The sequence below is a fragment of the Phocoena sinus genome, chromosome 9, assembly GCF_008692025.1.
Source record: "Phocoena sinus isolate mPhoSin1 chromosome 9, mPhoSin1.pri, whole genome shotgun sequence".
Lineage (NCBI taxonomy): Eukaryota > Metazoa > Chordata > Mammalia > Artiodactyla > Phocoenidae > Phocoena > Phocoena sinus.
This window is the reverse complement of record NC_045771.1, coordinates 14332517-14359076: the sequence shown is the minus strand read 5'-3', so window position 1 is coordinate 14359076 and position 26560 is coordinate 14332517. Positions and strand designations below refer to the sequence as shown.

Sequence of the window (26560 nt, the reverse complement as noted above, 5' to 3'; positions counted from 1 at the left end):
TACATTGAGGAATAGTCTCTTGGTATCGTTGGGGGTGAACACAAAGTAGCACAGACAGGTGCAGACTGCGACATCTACCAGGGTGTCGGCGACGCCGCGGGCCCTAAGCTACGTGACGAGGGATGCACTCAAAGAGAAAAGAAATCTTCAGAAAAGAAAAAAAACATTAATGACATTTGAGGAATATCATTGCTTAGGGATTTATCCAGAGAGCTCAGAAAGAGAAAATGCGCCCTCCTCTCCCAGGGGTCCTCCTTCAGCCCGGCTGCCCCCCTTGCTCCCAGCAAGTGGGCCAGATCGGGGCTTCCCCAGCCCCGGACCCGCCCCCAGATACCAGCCTCCTCCGGCCACGGCCTGACATTTCTAGACGGTTGCTGACCCTTTAGAGTTCTGGAAAAATCCCTAATTCTTACGTTCAATCATTAAAAATCTACTGGATTTTTAATCCAACAGATTAAAACTCGTGTCAGGTGTCCCTGACAGCAAATTCTTAAATGCCACTTGCCGCCATATGAAAATCATCTTTGAAAAATTCATAAAGTTCTTCAAACACTGGGCGCCCCCCCCCCCCCCCCCCCCAATTTCTGGAATCTTCCGTGGCTCTCTTCTTCTCCTTTCCAGTCTGGTGCAGAATGGGTTCGTGAGCTGTGGTTTTTTGTTACTGACGTTTTCTTTTTTTTCTTTTTCTTTTTTAAAATAAAAAGCATAGATATCCCCCCCTCCTTAAATCCCTTCCTTTTTAAAATGTTCTCTTCTCCGCTCTCAGTCCTCCTACTTCCTAGTTCAAGTTTCATTTGTGTCCCGTCCCTGCCCCCTGCTCCCCTCCCCTGCCCCGTTTGCATTGTTTCTGTGCGGAACCTTCAGTATAAAAAGCCCAGCTCCCCCCTCGTCCCTCCTCCTCTCCCTCCTACCCTCTGGCCATCCTCCCTCCCCTCCCCTCCCCTTCCAGTGTTTATATGTAAGGGTACTGGTTGACCTTGGCGGGGCTCAGTGGGTATCCAGTGTAGACGGTGGAGGCTGGAGAGGCGCTGATGTAGGTCTGGTGGGCGAACTGGGCTGGATACTGACTCGGGTGGATGGTGGGCGAAGGCAGGACCCGGGGTCCCATGCTCACGGGTACCTGGTGGACGATGCTGGCTGGGTAGGCGGCGTGCTGCACGGTGTGACGCGCCGAGCCTTGGGAGGCCACCAGGTGGGCCACGGTGCCAGTGGAGCCCAGGGCGGCGGGCGCCGTGTAGGTGTAGAGGTGGGGCTGGGCGGGGAGGTGGGCGGCGGCGGCCAGGTGCGGGTGCACGGTGCCGTGGCTGGGGCTGTTGTGTGGGAAGGAGTATGGTGCCTGGGCCATCGTGGGGGTGATGTAGGCCTGCTGCCGTCGGTGGCTCCCCGTGCGATCTGCGGTGATGTGCTGCTGAGCCTGGAGGGGAGAGGCACCAGGAGAGGGCTGCGTCATCAGGGCTGGACACGCGCACGCATGCGCACCACACGGGAGAGGCCGCGAGGGGCGGGGGAGAGGAGGGAGAGGCGGGGAGTGCGGAGGAGAGCAAGGTGGGGAGGAGGGGGCGGGGGCGCGGGGAAGGCGGAGGGAGAGGAGCGGCAGGCGTAACAGAAGACGCCTCCCTCGCGCGCCCGCGAAATGTCAATTAGCCTGGGCTGAGAAGGAAAGCCGTGCCCAGCCATGCTCCGGGCTGGGTGACACTCAGAGCCAGATGCAAAGGGAAAGGGAGCCAGTAGGTCCCCCAAGGGCATCCTGCAGCTGTGAAGTGTCGAAAGGAGCCCCTTTCTCTCTCACCGTGAAGTCTTGCTCCCTAAACTGCAGGCTCTCAGACACTTCGCTGTCTGAGGTCACAGGTACACAGGAAGCAGCCCTCTCTCACCTGGAGAACCCAAGTCATGACACGGACGCGGCCTCGGTTTACAGCCAGGGGCACCGCTTCCGATGAAGGGCTTCTCAACACAAACTCCCCCTTATCTTACCTCTGAGCTTCTAAGGAAACAGGGCCCGCAGTCCACTTTGCAACTCAGACCTGAGTGACCCTCTACACACAGGCTGAGCGCTGCCCGTGGAGACTCTGTCTTGTTTACATTCCCCCTGAATGTCACCCACCTTCTCCGAATCCTCCGGCTCTTTTCCTGGGCTTGAGGTCCCTGTGGGAGGCCTCCTTCACTGTAATGACTCACTAGGCCCAGCATGGTCAGACTATGGGACCCAGACACAGTGTTTTACCCTTTGCTGGGCCGAAATAGCAAGACGTGGGCCAGCCTATTTTTAAGCTCTGGCACCACGTCACTAAGTACTTCGGAGCATCAGACGAGTCATTTTGCTTTGGGCCGGCTCTCTGTGAATCAGGGATTCGCCTCCCCCAAGGTGACCCACAGCAGAACGAGAACACCAGAGGTCACTCGGGGCGCCTCCTGCCGCCACGGGAGGGGCTGAATCTCCGGGAGGTGGGCAAGGGTCCACCCTGGTGCCCCTGACGAGGGGCTGTCGGGCGGGCTTACCTGGCTGAGATTGAGAGGTCGCTGCTGCCGGTAGGCAGTGGCTCCAGATGAGCTCCCTGAAGAGAGACCGCTGGTGGAGGTCACGTTGCTGGAGGACTTGGACTTGTAGGAGGACGAGTGGTGACTGGTGGTGACTGTGTTGGGAGGAGGAAAAGGTCACAGGTCCGTCACAGGCCCTCAGCTGCCCGGAAGACCCTACTCCTTGGGGGACAACAAGTGGTCTTCCAAGAACCCTTTCCCGAGACTGGGTGATCACCATTCAGCAGCATCGCCCCCAGACCCGGTGACGATGCCGACTCTGGGCTGGCACCTGGCCTGCGGCTTGGGAGCAAACCCTGCTGGATTTTAGAACTACTATCTGGTGACACCGAAAAGCATAAGGAGAGTCTAAGAGACAGAAGGAGAGCTCTCTGCAGCTCCTCGTGTCCCAGCCAGGGGTGCAGCAGGGGGCCATCTGCCAAGATGCAGAGACACGCTGACAGATGCAGCAGCGTACAGAAAACCGAGTCTCAAAAGATGCACTACATGTCCCAGGGGGAGAAACAGCCGGAATAAAATGAATAGGGCGAGGAGGTTTATATCAAAGAACCCATTCGCGTCAGTTTCGGTGCTGAGTGGTCTGTGAACACCAGCTCCTGGCAGGGTGGGGCTCGTGTCTCCAGGGGGCACAGGCAGAGGACTGTACGCCCGGGTACAGGATGTGCGGAATCAAGTGCGACCGTTCGCCTGCCTCTCAGTGTCTCTCTTGACGTCAGACGTTTCTGTGCTGAAGCTCTGTCTAGATCAAGAGGAAGTGATCCACAGTGACTGCCAAGAAGCCTTTGGCACAGGGAATCCGGACATCCGCCAAAACCTACGTTGTCCTCCGCAGACTCCCCGACGCTAAAACCACTCACGTTTGAGGGAGCTGCCCAGAGTGGGGAGTTCAAGAGGAGACCCTGGTAGCTGAGGGAGAACCGGCAAGACATACACAGGACCTCAGAGGCAGGTCCGTTTCTTGTGCTGTTCAGCAGAGAATTCAGAAGGTTTCCTGGGGCCGAGCATCGTTGGGAAACACAAAAGCCTAATACGGTATCAGTCAGGTACCCTGGGGTCGCGAGCGTAAAATGGGCAAGTCTGGCAGCTCTTGGGGGTGAAGGATGCTAAGAACGGATGAAGCACACGTAATAAGGATCAGGCCCTTGACGTAACTGGGTTGGATCAATTCTGTTACGAGCCCCAGGGTGATGAGATCAGGGTCAAAGAGGAGCCGCGTGAGGCTGGGGCCGGCAAGAGAGAATGCTGACAATTGTTGAAGGAGAGAAAGCTGAAAAGTGAAGGCAAACCAGAAACCGGGGGACAGGAGACCGGGGGGCACAATGAAGTCAAGGGGAGCCTTCTGCCCCCCGAGGCCACAGTCCCCCTCAAGTAAAGGGAGAGCTGCCTCACTGGGAAGGGGGCAGCGCCCTAACAGAGACCCCAAATCCAACCGTGATTTGGGGCCCAGCGGCCCTCCCATCCTACCCACCGAAGCGCACCCCAGTCGGGGGTGCCCAGGAATTCGTATCCTTCACAAGCTTCCCAGGAGAGCAGGAGCCAGCCAGGCCTTGGTGGACACAGCTGACCTGCATTGTGGAATCGGGGTCTCGTGCTCAGGCCAAGCTTGGTTAGACTCAAAGGCCCTCCAAAGCCTGGGGGGTGGAGGGCGGGGTTCGGGGGACCCACTGTAGGGTGAGGGATGCAAAGCTGCAAATGCTGCCTATCAGGAGAACGTTGTCTCCGTCGATCAGCCATGGTGCCACCGTGCAGGCATCCAACCCTTCCTGCCCTGCAGCGCATCACCAGCTGTGTCTGCTGCCTGGGCCCAGCTGTGAATGGCACCTCTCTGCTCCTATTTCAACTCTCTGGGCATTTTGCGGTAATTATATTTGAGGGAGAAACTCTGAGTGCGAGGGATCCACAGCGTGAGGCTGCAAGTGAAGAGATTAGAGGGCTTCAGATGAAATGGGTGTGACAGAGCCACGCTACCGTCATCGCGGGGACAGGACGTGGGACAGGAACTTGTCAAGTTGCCAGAGCAGGGGACCCCAGAATCAGGGAGGGAGTCCTGAAAGGGACCAAGAGATTAAAATAGTAATTTCCTCCTGCAGAGAAAGTGACCATGGAGTGGAGAAGGCAAGTGCTGAAGGTCAAGTTCCGGAGGCGTATTTCGGAGCTGGGAGGACAGTACAGAGCTCTCTGCTCGAGCTTTGCCTAGCTGCTCTCATAGATCTGCTGCCCGGCAACAGCCCTGGGTTCACGGATGGCCCCTGGTGGCCCTGTCTGTACAAGGCAGGTGGGAGAGTGCTTCAATCCTGGGTGAGCCCTGGAGGGACAGCCGCATGGCCGTGGTGGAGTTAGTTAACCTCTCTGTGCTTCCATTTCCTTATCTGAAAAACTGGGAAAGTAACAGTGTAGGGTCGTTGTGGGGATTACGTGAGTTAACGCACGTAGAACACTTAGTATCCGGCTCATGTTGAGCCCTTAAAGGTGTTAGCTGTGTTAACTATGGTTGATGTCTTTATTAGCGCCCTGTCCCCTGGCCAAAGCGATGCTCAAGGAACAGGTGTCTGCCTCAAGCTGGGACCAGCAAGTTCTGTTTCCTGGGACTGGGAAACTGGGAGCCCGGGGCTCACTGGGTCAGGGTGAAGCAGGGTTCAGAGAGCAGGTGTCGGGCCCCCAGTGGCTCAGACCAAGGAGTTCTGGCTCCTGTCCTGCCTGGGACTTAGTTGTTGAACTTTCTCTCAGCCCTGCACCCTTCCAATAAATTCCTTATTTGCCTTAAGGCACTGCAGAGTTCACTCTGTTGCCTCCCAGAAGAACCTTAACTGACCCAAGAGACTCGAGGAGGCTACGTGAGAAATAGGGATCCTTCCTGAGCTGAGACCCACAGAGGGGATTAGCAATGACAGAAAATGGACTGTCACAAGCACAGCCTCCGTCCTGACCTGGGGGGGCTCAGGGAAGCCTGGCAGCCCAGCAGAGGTGGCTGAAACGCTTCTCACCTTGGCCGTAAATGGGCCAGTGGGGCCCCAGGAGGCTGAGGAAGGCTGCTTTGCTTGATTTCTCCAAGCCTAGGACGACTGAGCTAACGGAGGATATCAGCGTAGAGAAGGACCACGTTCTGGGGGCAGACAGGCACCAGAATGAAGTTCCTTCCCGCCCCTTGCCTGTCACTAGAAAGACCGTGCAGCGTGTCCTCACAGGGGAACATAAATCTCTCTTTCCATTGGGAAACTATACCATGGGCTTCCCCAGAGACAGTGGCACTAGGTGCCCTAGAACCAGCTGCCTTACTGAGAATAACCTTCCTTTTTTTTTTTTGGTTGAAAACATCCCTGAGAGATTCTCAGCCCTTCAGCTGTAGCAGTCCTTGTGGAAACGCATTGGGGTGAGTGCTCAAAACCGCCAGGGGCGGCCCACAGCCCGACCGCTGATGGTGGAAACGGGCAACGGAGCGTGAAAGGCGTGACCTGTGGGCTCCACAGAGCTGCCTCCCCGCCTCTCGCCGTCGTGGTTCCCCACAGAAAACTGTTGCGTTATGTGGGACAAAGCTGGCCCTCAGTCCCCTGACCTGTCTTAACTAGGGGGTTGGACTAGTCTTAAAATTTCAGTAGCTCTCAATTTTGTCACCTTCCACATTGTGGCGCCAGCACCCGGGCCGACAAAGTTCCGAGCTGAAGACATCGAGCCTGCGGTGATCTGGCCGCTGCCTCGTGCATCCTCCACCGTACTTAAAAGGCCAAGGGAAATTCAGCACCAGCTACCTTTTCCCCCGCCTTTATCAATTCCTAGAGGACCTGCATAAGGTCTATCCTGAGTCCATTCTTATAGACCATCGTCCTGAAGTGTAAAGGGACTGTTACTATTACAGAGTTCCCCTGACATGTCCTGGAACATGGGCATCCTCGATTTACAGCATGCATCGTCTCCTCCTGTAGGTCTACAGTCTCTGATCTGAAATCCCTGGTGTCACTTTTTTTTTTTTTTTGTGCCGCACTGCGTGGCTTGTGGGATTTGAGTTCCCCGACCAGAGATCGAACCCGGGCCCTCGGCAGTGAGAGTGCAGAGTCCGAAGCACTGGACCGCCAGGGAATTCCCTGAAATCCCTGGGGTCGGACACTTTTGAAATCAAGAATTTCCGATTTTAGAAGGTCATGTGGTATATATTCAATATATTAGGTTACCCCCAGTGGAGCCCTGTGTACTACCACGTAATTAAAAAAAAGTGATTATTTCTGCTACAGAATACTGGGACATTTCACCAAGGGGCACAAATATGACTCTGACACAAACAGGAGTATGACAAAGGGACTATAAATCGCCTCTGGTTAGTTCAGGTCAGGTTTCACCGACTGATTTACTGTAAACTTAAAAATCTGGTTTTTGGAGCATTTTGGATTTTAGATTACAGATGAAAAGGAATTTTCCTTCTCCTCCTGTTCGGTAAAAGGGCTGGTCTTGAGGTTTTCCACAACACAGTCTTGAGACCTTCACTGTTATTTAAGCAGGAGAGCCCTTCACACCAAGCTGTGTGCACTTAAGGCTGCGATCTTTATAACTGGGGTACGTGCGGGGCTACCTGAGGGCCTGAGGGTGCACGGCAAGCAGAGGTTTGAGGGGTCAATGTCCAGAGTCTCACCTTTCAGATGTATCTTTTCCTAAACAGATGCACCGGCCCTGGGACCCACCGGTTCCCTTACTCGCCTTCTCTCTCATTCACCCTTCTCCCATATTACAAAAGAAAGGCTTCCTTCTCACTCTCTTGGATGTTAAAATGGTGCATTGCCTCCAGGTGTGAGAACCCTAAGGGTTGCCCAAATGGGATAATTCCAGAACAAATGGCTCCTGAAGGACAGTCCCGTGAGAGCAAAGACAAGCCCCTCTCAGTAGGAAACACGGAGGGCTGACCAGGCTTGTTTTCTTTCGCTCAGGCAGCCAACTCTTTGCAAACTCCCTACCCCATCCATCCATCCATCCATGAGATACAGTTGAGAAGTGAGGTGGCCATCCCAGGGAGGACTTTTTCTGACAGATGTGAGGTCAGCTCTGGCCTCCTGGGCTGACAACAGGGAGTCTTCTTGAACAGGATCGTTGGGTGAGGATCTACTACCACCCAGGGCTTAGTAGCTCTCCCGTAACAAGATGGCGAACAGCAGGGAACCAGAAAACCAGCCTCCGGAGAGATGCTCCTGGCCGCCCCGGCCCCAAATTACCTGGCCCCAGGCTGTCACACTCCACCAGCGCCTCGCTGGCCTGGGTTTTCAGGGGCGGCACGATGATGGTCCGGGGGTTCCCGGTGCAGTGCGACTCCAGGTTCCCCTTGGTGTCGAAGGTGGCGGCGCTGTGCCCGGAGCGGTGCTGCACGGCGTAGGGGCTGGTGATGCTAGAGGAATCGGAGTAGGGAGAGTCGTGGACCGTGACACAGCTGATGACGTTTTTTCTCTGCTTGGACACAGGGCTGGAGACGGAAGGGAAGAAAGCAGGACTGTGAGAGGCTGGGGAGGGAGACACCAAACAGACGGCGAAGAGCCTCTCTGTGCTCTGGGGCAGGGGCGGGGACAGGCAGAGCCGGAGACGGAGACGGGGTGGGAATGTGACTTCTGCTCTCCAGAACCCTAGCGGGGAGGCACAAGTGTCACCAGTCTGACCAGCGGGGGTGGGGGAATATGTGAGGACGGGAGAAGGGGCTGGAAGGGGGCCCACAGAAGCGTCTGGAAATGGGGGCAAGAGAAACTTCCGGGCAGGCCTGGGCTGTCCCCTGTGCAGCCGGGCTCAGCTGACCTACCGGGGAGGTGCGTGCAGCACAGAGCTGTGTGGCAGTGCCCTCTGAGCCACCAGAAGGGGACACGAAAGCAAACAGAGAACCCAGCCAGACCCAGGCCACCTGAGGCCCAGGTGTAGGAGAAAAACACCGCCGGGAAGGGAACATAAGCTCGTGAGGCTCGGGACCTGGAAGACCCAGCCAATTTAGGCAGGAGGGAACAGGACATCCAAGAGGAACCGGGACGCAGCGAGAGGGACGGGAGAGAGTGAGGCTCCGAGCACGCTGATCCCATACACAGCAGCGACCTAGGACCTCTGAGTCCCCTTCTCAGGAGAGGCCCGGCCCTCCTGCAGCTCCCCCTCTGCCCGGCCGACGATGGGGTGGGGGACCGACACAGTATCTGGGTGAGGGCAGAGATGCTGAGTCTGTGAGGGCGTGGCTCTGAATCCCTGGTCTTCATCCTATAACTGAGACTTAATACACTGATACCAGGAGGTATCAGGAGGAACTGGCTTTGGATGGCTCTGGGCCAGCACATTTTTTCCAGAGATATTTATGTTTGGTTCCTTTGGGAACCGATTCTGTCTGCCTCCAAGCTAGTGAGAGGCTGGTGCGATGACGAATATGGAATTTGTTGCTTATTGGGAAGGTTTTAAAAATGGATTTTCATCTGTTTTTGTATATTGATCGTCTATTTTTAAGAAATATCTATTGCCTAAATAAGACGGTCAGTTTGCAACTACTTTGCTAAGAGAAGAAGCTGGTATTTATAGAGCACCTAATGCAGCCACAACACCCCCTTCCAGGTGTCTTGCCCAAGGTCACACAGTCAGCCACAGGCCACATTCCAAGATCAATCCTACCACCACTAAGGGCGGCAGAGAAATGAGGGAACTCGAGCCCCAGGAAGTGGGAGGACAGCAGGGCTGCTAGCCTACAAAAGGCTGAGGGGCTGGGAGTGAGCCCGGAGGGGGCCTGACGCCCTGCTCCCTGGACCCTGCCCTGCTGACATCTGGGCCAGATAATTCTTCTGGGGCTGCATATTCTGTCCTCCCCGGTTCAGGGTAGAAGGGTCCCTCCCTAACTGTGTCTGTGGATAAGGACACACGCCTGGCAGACAGATGTCTAACTTCAGCACGTGCTGGTGGTGTAGCTGTTCAACCTCGGAGCGATTCAGTCTCCTTATCAGTAAGACGTATATTAACAGTACCTATGTCACAGGCTTGTTTTGAGAAGTGAGAAAATACATGCAAAGTGCTTTGGATGGTGCACTTACCATTTATAGTAAGTATACTGTAAAAACTAGCTTCTAGATGAATGGATAAAGAAGATGTGGTACGTGTATATAATGGAATATTACTCAGCCATAAAAAGAAATGAAATTGGGTCACTTGTAGAGACGTGGATGGACCTAGAATCTGTCATGCAGAGTAAAGTAAGTCAGAAAGAGAAAAACAAATATCGTATATTAACACATACATGTGGAATCTAGAAAAATGGTATAGATGAACCTATTTGCAGGGGAGGAATAGAAAGGCAGACGTAGGGAACAGACGTGTGGACACGGCAGGGAGGGGAGGGTGGGATGAACTGGGAGATTAGGTTTGACGTAAATACACTACCATGTGTAAAACAGATCGCTAGTGGGAACCTGCCGTATAGCCCAGGGAGCTCAGCCTGGTGCTCTGTGACGGCCTAGTTGGGTGGGATGGGGGTGGGGTAGGGGCGGGAGGGAGGTCCAAGAGGGAGGGGATGTATGTATGCATGTGGCTGATTCACTTCGCTGTGTGGCAGAAACTAACACAACACTGTAAAGCAACTATATTCCAATTAAAAAAAAAAGCTAGCTTCTACCATGATTATTATTAGTGTTACTTCATTTAAAAACAGGTGAAAACAGGTTTGCAAAAAACATCTCTAGGCAAAATGAATTCTATGAAGGTACATACTTGCTGGAAAAGTTTCTAGTCTAGGAATAAACCAGAGATTGATATGAAAGAAGTTAAAGCTCATCCGTTAGGTATCTTAGAGATCTACGCTAGGCGCTACAGGGAATTTCTGTATAAAGAAATATAATACACGTCTCCGCTCTTGGAGGAGATTAACATCTCAGTGGGGGACTATATAAAAACATGACAAGTTAAACAGTAAAATCCTTAAAATAATCAGTTAAAGAGAAGGGATGTCATAAAGACTTCCACGATGAACTGTCAAAGGAGCTGTGCAGATGATAATTAAGAACTCAAAAGAAGGCGAGGAATGAAATGATTGCATACATTTATAGTAAGAACTACACTTCCTACTTATAACAGTTGAAATGCAAAAAGCCCATATGCTTGTTGCTCAAACATAGTTTGAGGTAAACAGTTACCGTATGACCCAGCAATTCTGCTCTAGGTTAAGTACGAAAAGGAACTGAAAGCAGAAACTAACAGATACTTGTATGCTAATGTTCACTGCAGCATTATTCACAATAGCCAAAAGGTGGAAATAACCTCAGTGCCCATCAACGGATCAATGGATAAACAAAATGTGATATAGCCACACAATGGAATATTATTCAGCTATAAAAACGAATAAAGTTCTGATACATACTACAATATGGATGAGCCTTGAAAACATTACACTAAGTGAAATAAGCCAGACACAAAAGGACAGACACTGTGTGATTCCACTTATATGAGGTTTCTAGAATAGGCACATTCATAGAGACAGATGTAGATTAGAGGTTACCAGGGGCTGAGGGAAGAGGAGTTTGGGGAGTTACTGCTTAATGGGTACAGAGTTTCTGTTTGAGGTGAACGAAAAGTTTTGGCAATAGTGGTGATGGCTGCACACACTGTGAATGTATTTAATGTCACTGAATTGTACATTTACAAATGGTTAAAATGGCAAATTTTATTACATATGTAGTACCACAACTTAAAAAATTAATGTAATAGGCCAAAACCCATTTAATTGTACACTTTAAATGGATGAACTGTATGGCACGCAAATTCTATCTCAAGTTTTTAGAAGTCCATATGCTTATTCAGAAACAAGAAAACAGGCTTCCCTGGTGGCGCACTGATTGAGAATCCGCCTGCCAATGCAGGGGACGTGGGTTTGAGCCCTGGGCTGGGAAGATCCCACATGCCGCGGAGCAACTAAGTCCGTGCACCACAACTACTGAGCCTGCGTGCTGCAACTACTGAAGCCCGTGGCTCTAGGGCTCGTGCGCCACAACTACTGAGCCCACGTGCCACAAGTACCGAAGCCCGTGTGCCTAGAGCCCGTGCTCCGCAACAAGAGAAGCCACCGCAATGAGGAGCCTGTGCACCGCAACGAAGAGTAGCCCCCGCTCTCCAGTTAGAGAAAGCCTGCGCGCAGCAACGAAGACCCAACACAGCCAAGAATAGACAAATAAAATAAATTTATATATATATATAAAAAAGGAAGCAAATGGTATCATTGGGGAGGGGACGACTGAGATCTGGCAGAAGAACTAGAAAGTGGGGCGCCAGGGAAAGGCCCCATGCCTGGAAAGTAGGGACAAGGGACCCAAGGGCAGCAGGAATTGTGGAAAGCTGTGAAACTGGGAGGAACCCTGAGAGGAAGGAGAGCTGCCTTAAAAAGCATAGACACGTCCTGGCTATTGTAAATGGAGCTGCAATGAATGTAGTGAGGTGGATGGACCTAGAGTCTGTCATACAGAGTGAAGTTAAGTCAGAAAGAGAAAAACAAATACCGTATGCTAACGCATATATATGGAATCTAAGAAAAAAAAAAGTCATGAAGAACCTAGGGGCAAGACGGGAATAAAGACACAGAGCTACTAGAGCATGGGCTTGAGGACACGGGGAGGGGGAAGGTTAAGCTGTGACAAAGTGAGAGAGTGGCATGGACATATATACACTACCAAATGTAAGACAGGTAGCTAGTGGGAAGCAGCCACATAGCACAGGGAGATCAGCTCGGTGCTTTGTGACCACCTAGAGGGATGGGATAGGGAGGGTGGGAGGGAGACGCAAGAGGGAGGGGATATGGGGATATATGTATATGTATAACTGATTCACTTTGTTATAAAGCAGAAACTAACACACCATTGTAAAGCAATTATACTCCAATAAAGATGTTAAAAAAAAAAAGCATAGACAGGTGAAACCTGCAACTGCTTTCTGTGGGGGGGGGGGGGTGGCGGGGCTGGTCTGCGAGCCACGCGGTTAAAGGAACGCCCAGCCCTCCACATCCACCCCCCCAACCCCCCCACCGGCACCATCACAAAACGCTCCCCGGACCAGGGTCAGCGCCGGAGGCCATGAGCATGCAGCTCCAGGTGTCCTGCCCTTCACTCTCAGCTTCGGTCACAGCCAGTTGTGCCTGGTTAAATGACACACACACACAGTGACGCATCTGGTCACCTCACGAAACGCAGAAATGTTCTGCTGCAGGTGCATGGCCTGTGGGGGGCGGACCCCACGCGAAGAACAGAGGCTGGCTGCTCCCAAGTGTGTCCTGGGAGCTCGTGCTCTAGTCCTGGCGCTGCTGTCCATTTATTGGTGTGACCTCGGGCAGTGGCCTGGATATTGGGGTGACCCTGGATGTCCCTCCAGCTCTAACCTGCTATGACATCCGTTAGGGAGAGTGGCCTTAAAGGAGCCATCGTGATGGTCCCTTGAAGATTTGTTATTAAAGACACTTAAAACAGGATTCGCTTTACTCCTAATTTGGAGAGAAAATAAATCCTTTTAGTAAGTGTACCTTATATGTTGACCCAGGTCCAGACAATTCCTGCTGACTATATATCCTCCTTAGGTTCTGAATAGTTTAGAAAATGAGCAAACTAAACACACACATACACCCACACACACACCACTAAGTTTGGCCAAGCTGCAATAAAATTCAAGTTGGACATATTTGGAACTCTTCAATTTCAGAAATTGTGGAGAAGCTTCAGCTCAATACGAGTACGAATTCTCTGACAACTGGAATTATCTGAACATACAAGGGGCCGCTTAATGAATCGGTGAGCTTCCCGTCACTGAAGGAAGGCTTTCTGGCAAAAGTCTTGTAACAACTGACAGCTTGGTCTAGATGACCCTCAGAATTGGGGGCCATCTCCCGACGGAAATGCTGAGGAATTCTGCACGTCAGTATCTTGTCTCTACACCAAGAAGTGTGGGAGAAAACCTCTCCGAACTCTTCATGGGTCCCATCCCTTTTTTCTGATCTGGCACTCCCCATGCCCAAGGAGCAGATAGGTACAACACAGTCTAATGCTGATTTACCCACCTCTTTGGATTTACATGTGACAGGTTTGGAAAAGGTGAATTAATTTGATAGCTCTGTTTTTAATCTCTTCTATTGTTAGAAATCTCTGTGCTCTACCTGATGTACTAGGCAGATTAGAGAACAAATGAGAAATCGTTAAACGAGTCAGCTTAAAAAAATGAGCACACGGGCTTCCCTGGTGGCGCAGTGGTTGAGAGTCCGCCTGCCGATGCAGGGGACACGGGTTCGTGCCCCGGTCCGGGAAGATCCCACGTGCCGCGGAGCGGCTGGGCCCGTGAGCCACGGCCGCTGAGCCTGCGCTCCACAACGGGAGAGGCCACAACAGTGAGAGGCCCGCGTACCGCAAAAAAAAAAAGAATCCGCCTGCCAATGCAGGGGATAGGGGTTCGGGCCCGGTTCAGGAAGATCCCACATGCCGCAGACCAACTAAGCCCGTGTGCCACAACTACAGAGCTTGCACTCTAGAGCCTGCGAGCCACAACTACTGAGCCCACATGCCACAACTACTGAAGCCCCTGCGCCTAGAGCCTGTGCTCCGCAATAAGAGAAGCCACCACAATGAGAAGGCTGCGCACCGCAAGTAAGAGTAGCCCCTGCTCGCCACAACTAGAGAAAGACCGCACGCAGCAATGAAGACCCAACGCAGCCAAAAATAAATTAAAAAAAAAAAAAAGCTAATCACTTAGAGACTATAAAAAAAATGAGCACACATTTGACATTAGTACTATGGGTTCTTTTGGCTCCTATGTGTCTATTCTACTGGGCTTCATCCCACTGTAGTGTCTAATTATTATTGATAGCTTATCAATCCCATTATGAATTGGTTAATGGAAGTGAGAAACAGTGATAGAAGAATGAGAGATACTTGCTTAAGTGGTCTCGACAGAACATCACTTCCAAATAAAAACCAAAGCTGCCAGAGCTCATGACTGCCTTGTGCTGTGATGGCAACAGATGATTTTCATCATTTTAAAATGATGAAAAGAAATAAGGAGCTAAGTAAAGAAATCAGCCTCAATGGAGAAAACACTGCGGGAAGATCAGACACAAATCTGTGACCCCCTTCTCTGTAGGACCCTAATTGGAATGTGCTTCTGATTTCCATTTGCCAATCACCATCAATTCCGTCCTCCAAGACCTGAGTCAACACTCATCTCCACCAATGAACTTTCCATGACTTATTTCATGCCTCTGATGCCATAATCAATGCTATATGTGAAAAATACTGCTCTTCTGTTACTATGACATTGATTACTAAACACAGGAAACGTTTATTGAATGCACAACTACTGTTCAAAGTCCCCTGCATGTTTTATCCCCTCTAATCTTCACAGCAAAACTACGAGGTGAAGAATATTACAACTTTCATTTTAAGAACAACCAACTTCAGATGTGGAGAGCTTAGGTCACTTGGTTGTTCAAGGCCACACAGCTGGTTAGGGGCAAGGTCAGGTTGGAACCAAGAGCTAGAATTCTTCTTCTTTTTCTTTTTGTGACTAAGTGTGGTCTTAGTTTATTTATTTAAAAATTTTTTATTTTATTGTGGTAAGAATATGCAACACGAGATCTACCTTCATAAAATTCTAAGTATACAATACAGTAGTGATGACTATAGCTGTGACGCTGTACAGCAGATCTATAGGGCTTATTCATCTCAACTGAAGTGTATGCCTGTTGATCAGTGACTCCTCATTTCCCCTTACCCAGAGTCCCTGGCAACCGAGATTCCACTCTTTGATTCTGTGAAGTTGACTCTTTTAGACAGCTCATGTGAGAGGTTTTTTGCATACTGCACATTTTCTTCTTTTTAAGGCCGAACAGTATTCCACTGTGTGCACACGCTGCGTCTTCTTTATCCATTCATCTGTCCACTCACCTGATGGACACTTAGGTTGTTTCCACATCCTGGCTATTGTGACTAATGCTGCAATCAACATGGGAGTGGCTATCTCCTTGAGGTCCTGATTTCCATTCTTTTGGATAAATACTCAGAAGTGGGACTGCTAGATCATATGGCAGCTCTATTTTTAATTTTTTTGAGGAACTTCCATACTGTTTTCCATAGCGGCTGCACCAATTTGTATTCCCACCAACAGCGCACAAGAGTTCCAGTGTCTCCACATCCTCCTCGTCAACACTCGTTATCTTTTCTTTTCGATAATAGCCATCCCGACAGGTGTGAGGTGATATCTCATCATGGTTTTGGTTTGCATTTCCCTGATCACGAATAACGTGGAGCAGTTTTCATATGGCTGTTGGCACCGTACATGTCTTCTTTTAAGAAACGTCGGTCCCAGTCCTTAGCCCACCTTTTTTTTTTTTGGGTACGCGGGCCTCTCACTGTTGTGGCCTCTCCCATTGCGGAGCACAGGCTCCGGATGTGCAGGCTCAGCGGCCATGGCTCAGGGGCCCAGCCGCTCCGCGGCATGTGGGATCTTCCCGGACCGGGGCACGAACCCGTGTCCCCTGCATCGGCCGGCGGACTCTCAACCACTGCGCCACCAGGGAAGCCCCCTTAGCCCACTTTTAAATTAGGTTGTTATTTTTTTCGCTGTTGGGTTGTCCAGAGCCTGCACTCCCTTTTAATCACTAGCTACACAGCCCCCTCCTACCCGCGAGACTGAGAACGTAAGGCAACTGAGACTGTTCCTGCTGCTTCCACCAGGGGCACAGCTGGTGACGGTGGTCTCCTCCAAGGGTGGGCCATGGGGTCGTTCGCATGGACAGCTGTCCCAGCTGATGGAGGTGACAGCTGCCAAGCCGGCCACCTGCACAGGCGTGCGCACAGCTCGCTATGCTGTTCCCATTCCCTCTCCACCCAGCTAGAAATAAATACAAGGCCGATGGCTTTTAACCAGCCCTTCATGTGAAAAGAGGGGCCAGGCGACGATGCCACCAGGCCAGTGTGCTTCTGATGTATCACATGGCTTCCAATTTAAAGTCATTAGTGAGAACCAAAAAAATCTACATTTTAAATTGGGTGCATACATTACGTTCGCGCTACATTATCCACATGTTTATATCTATGTGTATGTCTCTCAACATACACACACACATATCCGTGTCACCATTACAGTCACGTTTTACATGACTACCTTCTGGAGAAATCTGAAACAGGGCCTAGAAGGAGCAAAGGGTGGCCCCAGTCCTCACGCATCACGCACAGCAGCAGGTATTCACTCTCCCTCCACCTCCTGCGCTCCAGCCTGCGAGTCTCTCCGGATCGCGCTGGGTCCATCCGCTGGGCATGGCTCTGCCCTGTGCTTCCCAGCCCGCTCCTGCCCTCCACCCTCTGCCCTGCAGAAGGCAGGGAGGACACCACGAAGTCGCTACATGTCTGTGAAAGCTTTGTAACGTGCGGCAGTGTTAGGACAGGTGGCTGGGGACAGTCCGGTGCAATGTCTCCTCTTCAAAACACAGCGTTTTCATAAAATGCACCCCCTTAACCACTGGGGTGTTTTTTTTTTTTAAAATAGATTTATTTATTTATTTATGGCTGCGTTTGGTCTTTGTTGCTGCGCACAGGCTTTCTCTGGTTGTGGTGAGCGGGGGCTACTCTTCGTTGAGGTGCATGGGCTTCTCACTGCGGTGGCTTCTCTTGTTGCGGAGCACGGGCTCTAGGCGCGTGGGCTTCGGGAGTTGTGGCTCGTGGGCTCTAGAGCGCAGGCTCAGTAGTTGTGGTGCACGGGCTTAGTTGCTCCGCAGCATGTGGGATCTTCCCAGACCAGGGCTCGAACCCGTGTCCCCTGCATTGGCAGGCGAATTCTTAACCACTGAGCCACCAGCGAAGCCCCCCACTGGGGTGTTTTGAACGTAACCCTGTAATAAAGATGCAGTAGAGTTCCCTCGACAAAACAGCCTCTGTTCATCTGTGGGGTGTAACTTAACACCGCAAAGCAACAAGCCCTCCAAATGGCACTGTGAGTCGGGTCCTTTGCTTCTTCCCTCGAGCTTGACTCTGATGCCACTCGCACAGCACAATGTCGGCCTAAGTGGGCATGTGCGCTTTCCCACTGGTAACTGGATGTTAATTTTTCAGGCTGTCTTTTGAGCAGCAGTACATCAGCTTCCTGACTGTGCCTTTTCTATAGTAATTTCTCTATAGATTTTCAATTTAGTGTAAAGAAGAACATTTGGGGTCACATTTCTTTTTGCGTAAACATTTTCAGAGTGATCCCTGTTTAAAATACTTAGTGATCCTGATGAATCAATCTTCTACCGAAGTTCACATTTTCGTCACATTAACTGTAACACACTCCCAACGTGCTGCAGAATATAGCAGTGCCCTGATGACCTAAGTAATGAACCCCGTCCACCAGAAATAGATAATTGAACGAACAGATAAATGAATGAATAATGGAGACTGGGCAAAATGATTTCTAATTGATCAGCTGAAATGAGCCACTCTGGTCACACACTTTGGAAGACTGTATGATGTAGCCTCATGGCCTCTAAAAGACAGTTTCAGCACAAGGCAAGGTTGGCAGAAGGGTCTGAATAGTAAGACGTGCACCCATAAACTTTCTCCAAGGAAAGTTCAAGGCAGAAACGATAGCTTATTCAGCACGTGTGGACAGTCAAATGCTCCTCTGATCAAAGTCATTTAAATATATTTAAAATAGGACTGGTTCTACTTCCTAATCCTGGGGGACCCAGAAAAATACCTGTTTGCTATCTTTAGGCAAATTCTCTAGCCATGACCACAGGGCCCCCTCGTCCAACATCGAGAAAGAGGAGGCTGCTGGGTCTTCCTCGGCCTCCTCACTTTTTCAAATCTTCTTAAAGAATGAGAAGAGCTGACTTCTGCCCTGCCTGCTGCTAGAGCCCCAGCACTCTGACCAATCAATGCCTCGCCCCAGTCAGGGCTCAGTGAACGTACCCTGGACTCTCCCACTGCCCTGGCCTGGTGCCCTGCACACAGTGGGTGTGACCATGGGTGTGGGCATGGTGGTGGTCAGAGGAAGCACAGGACACAATTTATAATGTGTTGAATTAATGACTGAAGAGAAATCCATTATTTCTGCCGGTAATTAAGACTGCCATTTCCTCAATGTCACAGAACCTGAATCCTAATTCTGCTACTTAGAACTTTGTCAATCTGGGCGAGTCACTTACCTTTCTTGGGCCTCAGTTTCCTCATCTATCAAATGGGACTACAACTACTGGCCTTGTCTATTCCATCGAATGATGCACAGGAAGTGCAGGTGAGAACACCTGGGGAATGTTTGTTATGACTCCCCTCCTCTCTAACTCACTCGCCCCCAGCCTGCCCCATGCTCTGGAGTCCTCCTTACAAGGAGGACTTGCTGACCATCCACCTAATCTGGCAACGAACAGTGCCACGTACTGGGGGGCAGGAATGATAATTTTGCTTTGGCATTCTTCTGAAAATTCTAGGCAATTATCAGCTGGTCCCAGAGATTTAGTGACAAGCTTAGTCCTAAAAAAGGTGGATTTACTATTATTTGTCTCACGTCGGCTCTAAAAGACGCTGCCATGTGGTCCGTGCTCACCGCCCCTGTGAGCATCACCCCCCCTACCCCCGCTCTCTGGCTGCTGTGTTGAGGCTGAGTCACGTGATGGGGAGTGATCGGCATTTCAGGCAGAGTCACAGAGCTAGCACTGGGGGTGAGCTGCAAATAGGAAATGAGGTCAGGGGCACAGAAGATCAGAATCGAGATGCTCACGGCTGGGAGAAATCAGGTTTGGGAACAAGAACGGTCAGGATCTAGGAGCGAAGTCTCCACGGTTCACACTGGAGCACTGACAGGTAGAGAAGCTTCCAGCTGGAGGGCTGCACCTGGGGGCACGTCCTTGTTTTCCCAGGACTGATGCTTTCCCACCAGCTCCTCAGCAGCTCCTCGCAAAGCTGGCCATGCCCACCTAAGGAGAGACCCTCAAATCTCCCTTTCCAATCTGAAGTCCCTTCTTTCCTTGCCTCCCCCTTTCTCTCTGATCAGCGGCCCCACGTGCTCTTGATCCCTTCTGCCCACCTCTGAGGCTCCGCCCACCACCTATCTCGCTGGAATTTGCAGTCTCACCTCCTCTACCCACTGTCCACACCCATCAGGACCTTTGACCTTGAAACGCCTCCTCTCCCCTGCTACTTCCTCAAGCTACTTCCCCTTTGCATCCCCACAGGCCTCTGCTAGCTTCCAGGGGCTGATATTCTGTTTTATGTTATGATGATTTGCAAGCGTCTTACCTAGCTTATTACCCTGCAAACCTCCTGAGGACAGAGGCTGTCCACCTTATTTATGTAGCACCTGTGGTTCCGAGCGTAGTATCTTACCAGTGGGGCCAGTGTTAAAGTTTGCCATAATTCTGATATCTAAGAATGAGTAATCGTATTTCCCTGTTTTTTTTTTCTCATTACAAGATGCAGTCACATTAACGTGGTCACATTACACGGCGGGTTTGCTATGAATAAAATAGCTACTGGTTTCTGTTTGATCCTCCTCAGACTCAAATACACTTGCCTGTCTTCCTGGGTCCTAAAACATTCTTTAAGGATCATTTGAGCCCTCCAGAAAACACTATCATCCCATTCTGTGCCCTCCCCTCCCACCTGTGCGCAGCCGACACCCGTCTCGATTACGCGCGGGCCTCAGCCTGCAGCTTCCCCCATTTGGCGGAACCTCTCTGGTGTGTTGCGTTCCCCTGGGCAGGCCGTCCCCTGCGCTTTCCACTGTATGAAGCTCTGGTACTCAGCAGCCCACTGTCGCTGTCTGTGGTTGTCGCTTACACACGCACCTGGCAGTCAGCTCCTTCCCTGCCCTCCCCTACGTCTTGACTCATTTGTGGAGTCACCAAGGTCCTCACATGCTGTCAAGTACCCCAGTTCTCTTCTTTCTGGGCCCCGGAGCTGCTGCGGAAGCAGCCTGTGCTTTGGCTCGCTTTGCGCTCACGGCCCCGGCAGCGGCCTGACAGGTGGAGAGATGGCTCTCTCATCCTCCTTCTCCTCAGACCCACTATCCAATTCTCTCTGGAGCACAGAGGTTGAGATTCTGTGTCAATTCAAATGTCAAAATGATATTCCAATCTAGTCAGTTGTCGGATTTTAAAATCACCTTTTTCCAGTTGTGGCAAAGGGCAAAGGTTTCTGGTCCTTCTCGTGCCTGATGCTACAGATGTGTGCACAAGCTGCTCCAGGCCAGGGGCCGGGCCGGAGCCAGCCGGGAGGAGCCTTTCTCTTTGGGAAGGGCAGGCGAGGCACGAGGCACTGGGCAGGACGGGGTATTGACTCAACTTGGGACTGTCCTCCAAAAGGAAACTGAGCCCAGTTCTGGAACAGGCAGCCTGGGAATGAAGCACTGAGCCCCATATGCCCCCGGCCCCGTGGCCCCTCTAGCGCCTGGCCCAATGCTAGGACCAGAAATGCTCCACGATATGCTTCTCTGAGACACACTGAAGCCTAGGCTGGGCCACTAAAGAGGATACTGGAATGAAAGATACACTAGCCCTATCTTGAGAAGATAAGACACTGAGTTCATTATAAAGATGGGAATGGGATGCCCCATGCAGGAAGAAATAGCTGTAGTGAGAATGTTTGAATCATTCTATCTGCACATCTTGTAATGATTTTAAGTGTAGGAATTTATTATCTAATCAAAAGGGTTTGTGATTATAATCAGAGACATTGTATCCAATCAGGAATTAGTAATTCGGGCCTAACTGTTAAAGTTAAGCTTCACATCAGGTCATGGGATGTGCGCTGACTGGCAGCGTGGGGCAGGCCTCCCTTCCCAGCTCCTGGGTCCCAAAGGGAGGGGCCCGCAGGTTGGGACTGTGGATCTACAAGGTCCCGAGGCCCGGGGGTGCTGAAGGCCAGGGGACCGACCGTTCAGAGGGGCAAGTTCCAGGGGACCATCAGACAGCCCAAGCTCACACTGCACTCCGTTGCAGTCTGGCTGGAAAGTGTAGAGAAGAGGCTCTGGCACTAGGGTGAACAGTCTCGCAAATATAATAAATATTTCTTCCCTCTCCCCAGGAAGCATATAGAGAGTGAAATGAGTTCTTACTGCTTTGGAATAAACAGTAATGCTCTCTGGGTGAAGAGCCAACTGGCAGTTCCATAGATGGGGTTAATCAGACACAGGAAACCTTCTGATTAATTGGACAATTACCTCAAATTCTGAGAGAGCCAAGGCAGTGTTAGAGAAACAGCCTGACCAACTAGGAATAAATTCAATAGCCCGAGGCAGAGATTTTTAGCGCACGAGGCTCGAAATACACTGGCACCGTGTGCCTGATTTTTATGGCCTCACGTCCCCCAAGTGTAAAGGGCCGGTGACTATTTTTTAAGACCAAAGTGACTCAAAATCATTTCGGCTTTCAACAATTATGGAAAATCTGTTTGACATTCCCTTGAAATCACCTTAGGGCTCCAGGACACGGCAAAGCCAAAATTCAGGGGCCGGGAGAGAGGGGTCATCAGGCTGGACAATGCAAGGTGGTCCAGATCCACCATAACTGTCTCCATGCGAGACGGAAACGCAACTCCGCTCCTTCCTGGAGTCTGAAGGTGGCACAGCCTCACCTGGCGGGGGCATGCTTCTGCTCCTCCTCTTCATCCGTGTCGCTGCTGATGGTGATGACGCTGACCGTGGGGCTGGGGGTGTCAGGAATGACTATCGTCTGCCGCTGCCGCTCCCTGGTGGTGCTGGAGGCCCCGTTGCCCCAGCCGCACGTGACGGAGGAGCTGCAGGCCGGGCTGCTGTGCACCAGGGCGCAGCGCGGAGGCGTGTTCTCCTTGACACGCTTGGACCGCTGCGGGGAGCTGACGGCCTGAGAGGAGGACACCTCACAGGTGGAGACGTTTCTGGAACGACAAAGCCACACACGCTCACGGAGAGGGTCAGACCCGGCAGCTCCTTCCGAGGAGCTCAATTGTCTAGAAACACCAGCTTTGCCAAGTCTCCGTAAAACAGGTAGAGGACCAGGGCACTCAGACCTAATGTGACTGCAGAAGCGGCGGCCTGTGGAGCTCTCTCTTCCAGTTAGCTGCGACACAGACGGGGGCAGCAGCCTGGCCTTCTCTGGGCTCTGGCCTGGCCCCCTGCACCCGCCCCCAGCGGGACAAAGGGAGTAGTCAGGGCTCTCAGGAGAGGGCACAGGGCTGTGACCCATGACTGGGCTGGTCTTGTGGGGGCAGACGTAACGCCCAGGATTTCAGGGGTGTCTGCCCCAATGCGGCCCCCTGTCTTCAGGGTCGAGGCCCAACTCCCTGAGCTCAGTCTGGTCATCCTCGCCAATGTATTTAGCTCTTGTTTGAGAGGTGGAAGAAAGGTATCTGCACAGAAAGCTTCAGTTTCCTTGCTAATGGCTGGTTTACCACTGATTACACGAAAACACGCACTTCCTAAGAGTTCCTGGATCTAAAGGATCTAATGTTAAAGTTTAGCTTTCCCTTCTTCCTCCTTTTATGGACATGACCATAAAAGTATCTGCGTGGGTATAATTTTTCAAAGAACGATTTTTTTGGATTTTGACACATGGGCATCACAGGAACCTTACCAGTCTGTTTCAACTGCAATGAAAAATCAGGAAAAATGCAAGAGGAAAAGGTATCCTTAAAAAGGGACCTTTTAATCTTGATTTTGATCAACTCAAAATTACTTACCAAATCAGCCAATGTAGTTTCTGGTAACTTTGGAGAAAAAAATACCTTACCTTTTCCCCTCCCCATCAACCCTTGCTGACCTTGGTCCTATCTGTACAGTGAGATCAAAGCCAGCCTATGATGAAACTTAAGACTGTGATATGTCCTTAGAGATTCTAGCATCTTCTAGCTAAAGGGATGGCAATAAAGATGAAAATAATTCCATAAAGGCAGATCTATTTAATTTTCTATTTAGTTGATATCAGATATGTTGCTTGTTCCTTTTGGGGGGCTCGTAGTAAGAAGTGTTACTGATAAGATTGTCCCATTCCTTGTACTTACCACAGAACTACGTATTTGTTATTACTAATACGTTACAATTTTGAGATTATGTTTTCACTACTCGAGCAGTTAAAATATGGTCCATTTGGTGTTGTTAAAGAAAAGTATGCCTGATGGCACCACCTGACAGGGGAAAGCCTTCTGGTCTTCCCAACTGTTATGCCTAAGGCACTGGTCTTAAAAAATAGGAAAACACCTAATTTTCACTACAGTGATACTGATCTTGAAATGCACTGGCAATGAGCCTTCCTAAAGGCAGCTGGGTGGTGAGGAGGCAAGAAAGAGGGACTTGCCAGCAGGTCAGAGGCCAAGGGTTCTTCCTGCCCCTACCTGGCCAAGGTGAGCTACAAGGAGGCTAAACCCCACCTCCTGGCCAGACCAGGGTTCTGGCGACCACCTACCAGGGTGAGCATGACAGCACGTGAGGATCGAGACAGTGGCTTCTGTTGCCACCCAATCTAACAAAGACACGGGTGTGCTGTCACAGGGCTGCCACGCAAAAGCATTCTGGAAGCCTGCCACTGATCTGACATGAATTTCCCTAAGTTGTCAGAAACTTCCAAATAAGAATCTTGTTCGGGAAGGATGACAACTTAAGGAAGTCAGCTCTTGGATTAGTTTTCAAGTGAAAAAGAATGAAAAAGGGCGGGCCTAATTTCTGGCACCTTCCTACACAAGGAAGTAGAAAACCAAAATTCACTAGACATTTCCTATACTAGACTTCTCTTGATTAGCCTATTCCAAACGAGCAATTAGGTATCTCCCAGCCAGTGCCACTGGAGAGAGATGCAGGAAAAATTCTGCCCCCACACAATCTTGATTTTCTTGTTTGTTCGTTTGTTTGGAAATCTCTATTTTTTAAAAAAATTAAAAAAAAATTTTTTTGGGAAATCTCTATTTTTTAAAAGTCAGGTCTCTTGAGGTATTTACGGACGGTGGAAGACACCCTTTTGAAATGTCTGATGAGTTCTGACAAATATACAGTCAGGTAACCCCCGTCACGATCCAGATATAGAACTCTGTCATCACCTTGAAAAATTCCCTTATGCTCTTTCCTTGTCAATCCTCTCCTCTCCAACCCTAGTCCCTGGCAGCTCCTGATCTGATCTCTGTCCCTATAGTTTAACCTTTTCCAAAATACCTTATCAATGCAATTAAACAGCACATGGCCTTTGTCAATCTTGATTTTTAAGAGTTCATGGAGATGAAACTGGATTTAAAGGAAATGGGAAAGATTATTGCTCTGCTGGTCAGTGTCTAGGATTAACCAAAGTTACTGCTTATATTTAAGCAAGTAGCTAAATGAGTTAAATTTCTGATCTTAGATTTCAAAGAAAGCACATTTCTGTACTACCTTTTTTTTTTTTTTTTTTTTGGCTGCACCGGAAGCTGGGTCTTAGTTCCCGGACCAGGGATTGACAGGGCGGCCATGGCAGTGAAAGCACCAAGTCCTAACCACTGGACTGCCAGGGAATTCCCTCTACTACTTTTAAATAAAGTTATTATGGTTTTGAAAATGCAACTTCAGAGGTCAGCCTGAGTGTTTTCTAGAGAAGTGGAGAACCGCTCAAGGCCCAGACACTGAACACTGTGGTCCCAGGCCCCCAACCTTTGGGTGCTGGCAGGGTCAGCACTCAGACCTCAGAATGAGTGCCTCCTTCAAACCCTAGTGCTCCCCACATGGTCTAGCAAATTCTACCGGCCACTTCCTGTTCCACTCCAGGGATCCAGATCTTTAACTTCCAAGCTCCTCGAGGTCTCCTTCCTACAGGGATAGGCTCTTTCACCACCTACCTCGCAGAGGACTGCTGCTGCTTACTCTTCCGGGAGGAAGTGGTGCTGGTAGGTTGCTGCCGCATCACGTGGGCCACGCCCACATTTAAGGGTTGAGCTGCTGGAAGGGTCACATGACCAGTCAATAGCGCCGGCTGCTGCATGATGGGATTGTAATGGCTACCGTGAGCATGCGTGTTCCTAAAAGAAAGATGGGAAAAGAGGCTCTTTACTGGTTTTATAGAAACAGAGCTCGTTTATAAGATAAAGTTCCCTCCCCAATTAAAAGCCAAACTAAACCCAAAAGGTGGGTCTCTCACTACCCAGAGAGTTGTTGAAGGGAGGAGCCACCCCAGGTGACTTCAACAGGTAAGTTTCCCTGGTGCAGTAACATTTAAGTGGCAGGGACACAACTTGGTGAGTGAGAAAGAGGGCATTTCAAGCAGGGAGATGCCAAGTAGGCAGACTCAGCTTAAGTTCTGGGGAGAGAAAATAAATATTCCCTCCAGCTTTTCAAGTCCCTGAACAGGTGACTGTGCTGTGTATTTTATTTTAGAATTTACCAAGTGCCTTCGGTGGGTGATTCCACTCTGTGAGGGAGGCAGGATATCTTAGTAATACCACTTTATAAGGGAGGATATTGTAGTTTATGTGAAAAACAAACTTCGAAGACTGGGCGCCGTATGTTTCTGGCGTTCCGAAGTGTTAACACTTTAGAATTTTCTCAGCGGCTAGCACAATGCTCGGGCGTGTAGCAGCTGATTAATGAGTTACACGCTTCCTGAATGAACAATTAGATTAACTGAAGGTTGACTAGACATGCATAGAGTTTGGTACTAAGTGAAAATTACTAACGTCAGACACATGCTGATAAGAAACACTGCCAGCCATTATCCTGAAAATGGGTTATATGGGATCTGGGTTGTGTGGCGCTCAAAGGCTTGTTTTCCCACAGAAATATTAAGAGTAGTGATGAATTAAGAGAATTGCCCATAAAAACCCATTTAATACATAATAAAATGAAAAGGTATAGAATTCATCTGAATTTTTAAAATATTATGAAATTTATATTTGAAACTTAGGGAGAAAGATGAATAGGAAAAAAAGAAGTAGGAAGACACTTTTGGACATTTCCATGAGCTTTAGAAACTGATGTTGTAGCTTCTTTACTTTGTTGCTATTTCATCTACAGACATGGCACTCTTTTTCCTTTGATACAGGTCTAGCACTGGTACTTCTCTTTTGTTTATTAGCCATGATTACAGATGTTCTTTGGACCACACATGAAA

The 26560-nt window shown here is 50.2% G+C and overlaps 1 protein-coding gene across 4 annotated transcripts in view; it reads right to left on the bottom strand.

Annotated features, from left to right (window-relative positions):
* Positions 1 to 146: 146 nt before the first annotated feature.
* Positions 147 to 26560, bottom strand: part of HIPK2 (homeodomain interacting protein kinase 2) — a 188767-nt gene continuing 162353 nt past the window's right edge. For all 4 annotated transcript variants that reach the window (XM_032642286.1, XM_032642287.1, XM_032642289.1 and 1 more), the window contains exons 11-15: positions 25293 to 25472; positions 22095 to 22376; positions 7734 to 7978; positions 2500 to 2633; positions 147 to 1414 (exon numbers count right to left, since the gene is read on the bottom strand). In XM_032642286.1, the coding sequence (XP_032498177.1) occupies positions 953 to 1414; positions 2500 to 2633; positions 7734 to 7978; positions 22095 to 22376; positions 25293 to 25472 (1303 nt within the window). In that variant the 3' untranslated portion in view covers positions 147 to 952. The remainder of the gene's footprint in view (positions 1415 to 2499; positions 2634 to 7733; positions 7979 to 22094; positions 22377 to 25292; positions 25473 to 26560) is intronic.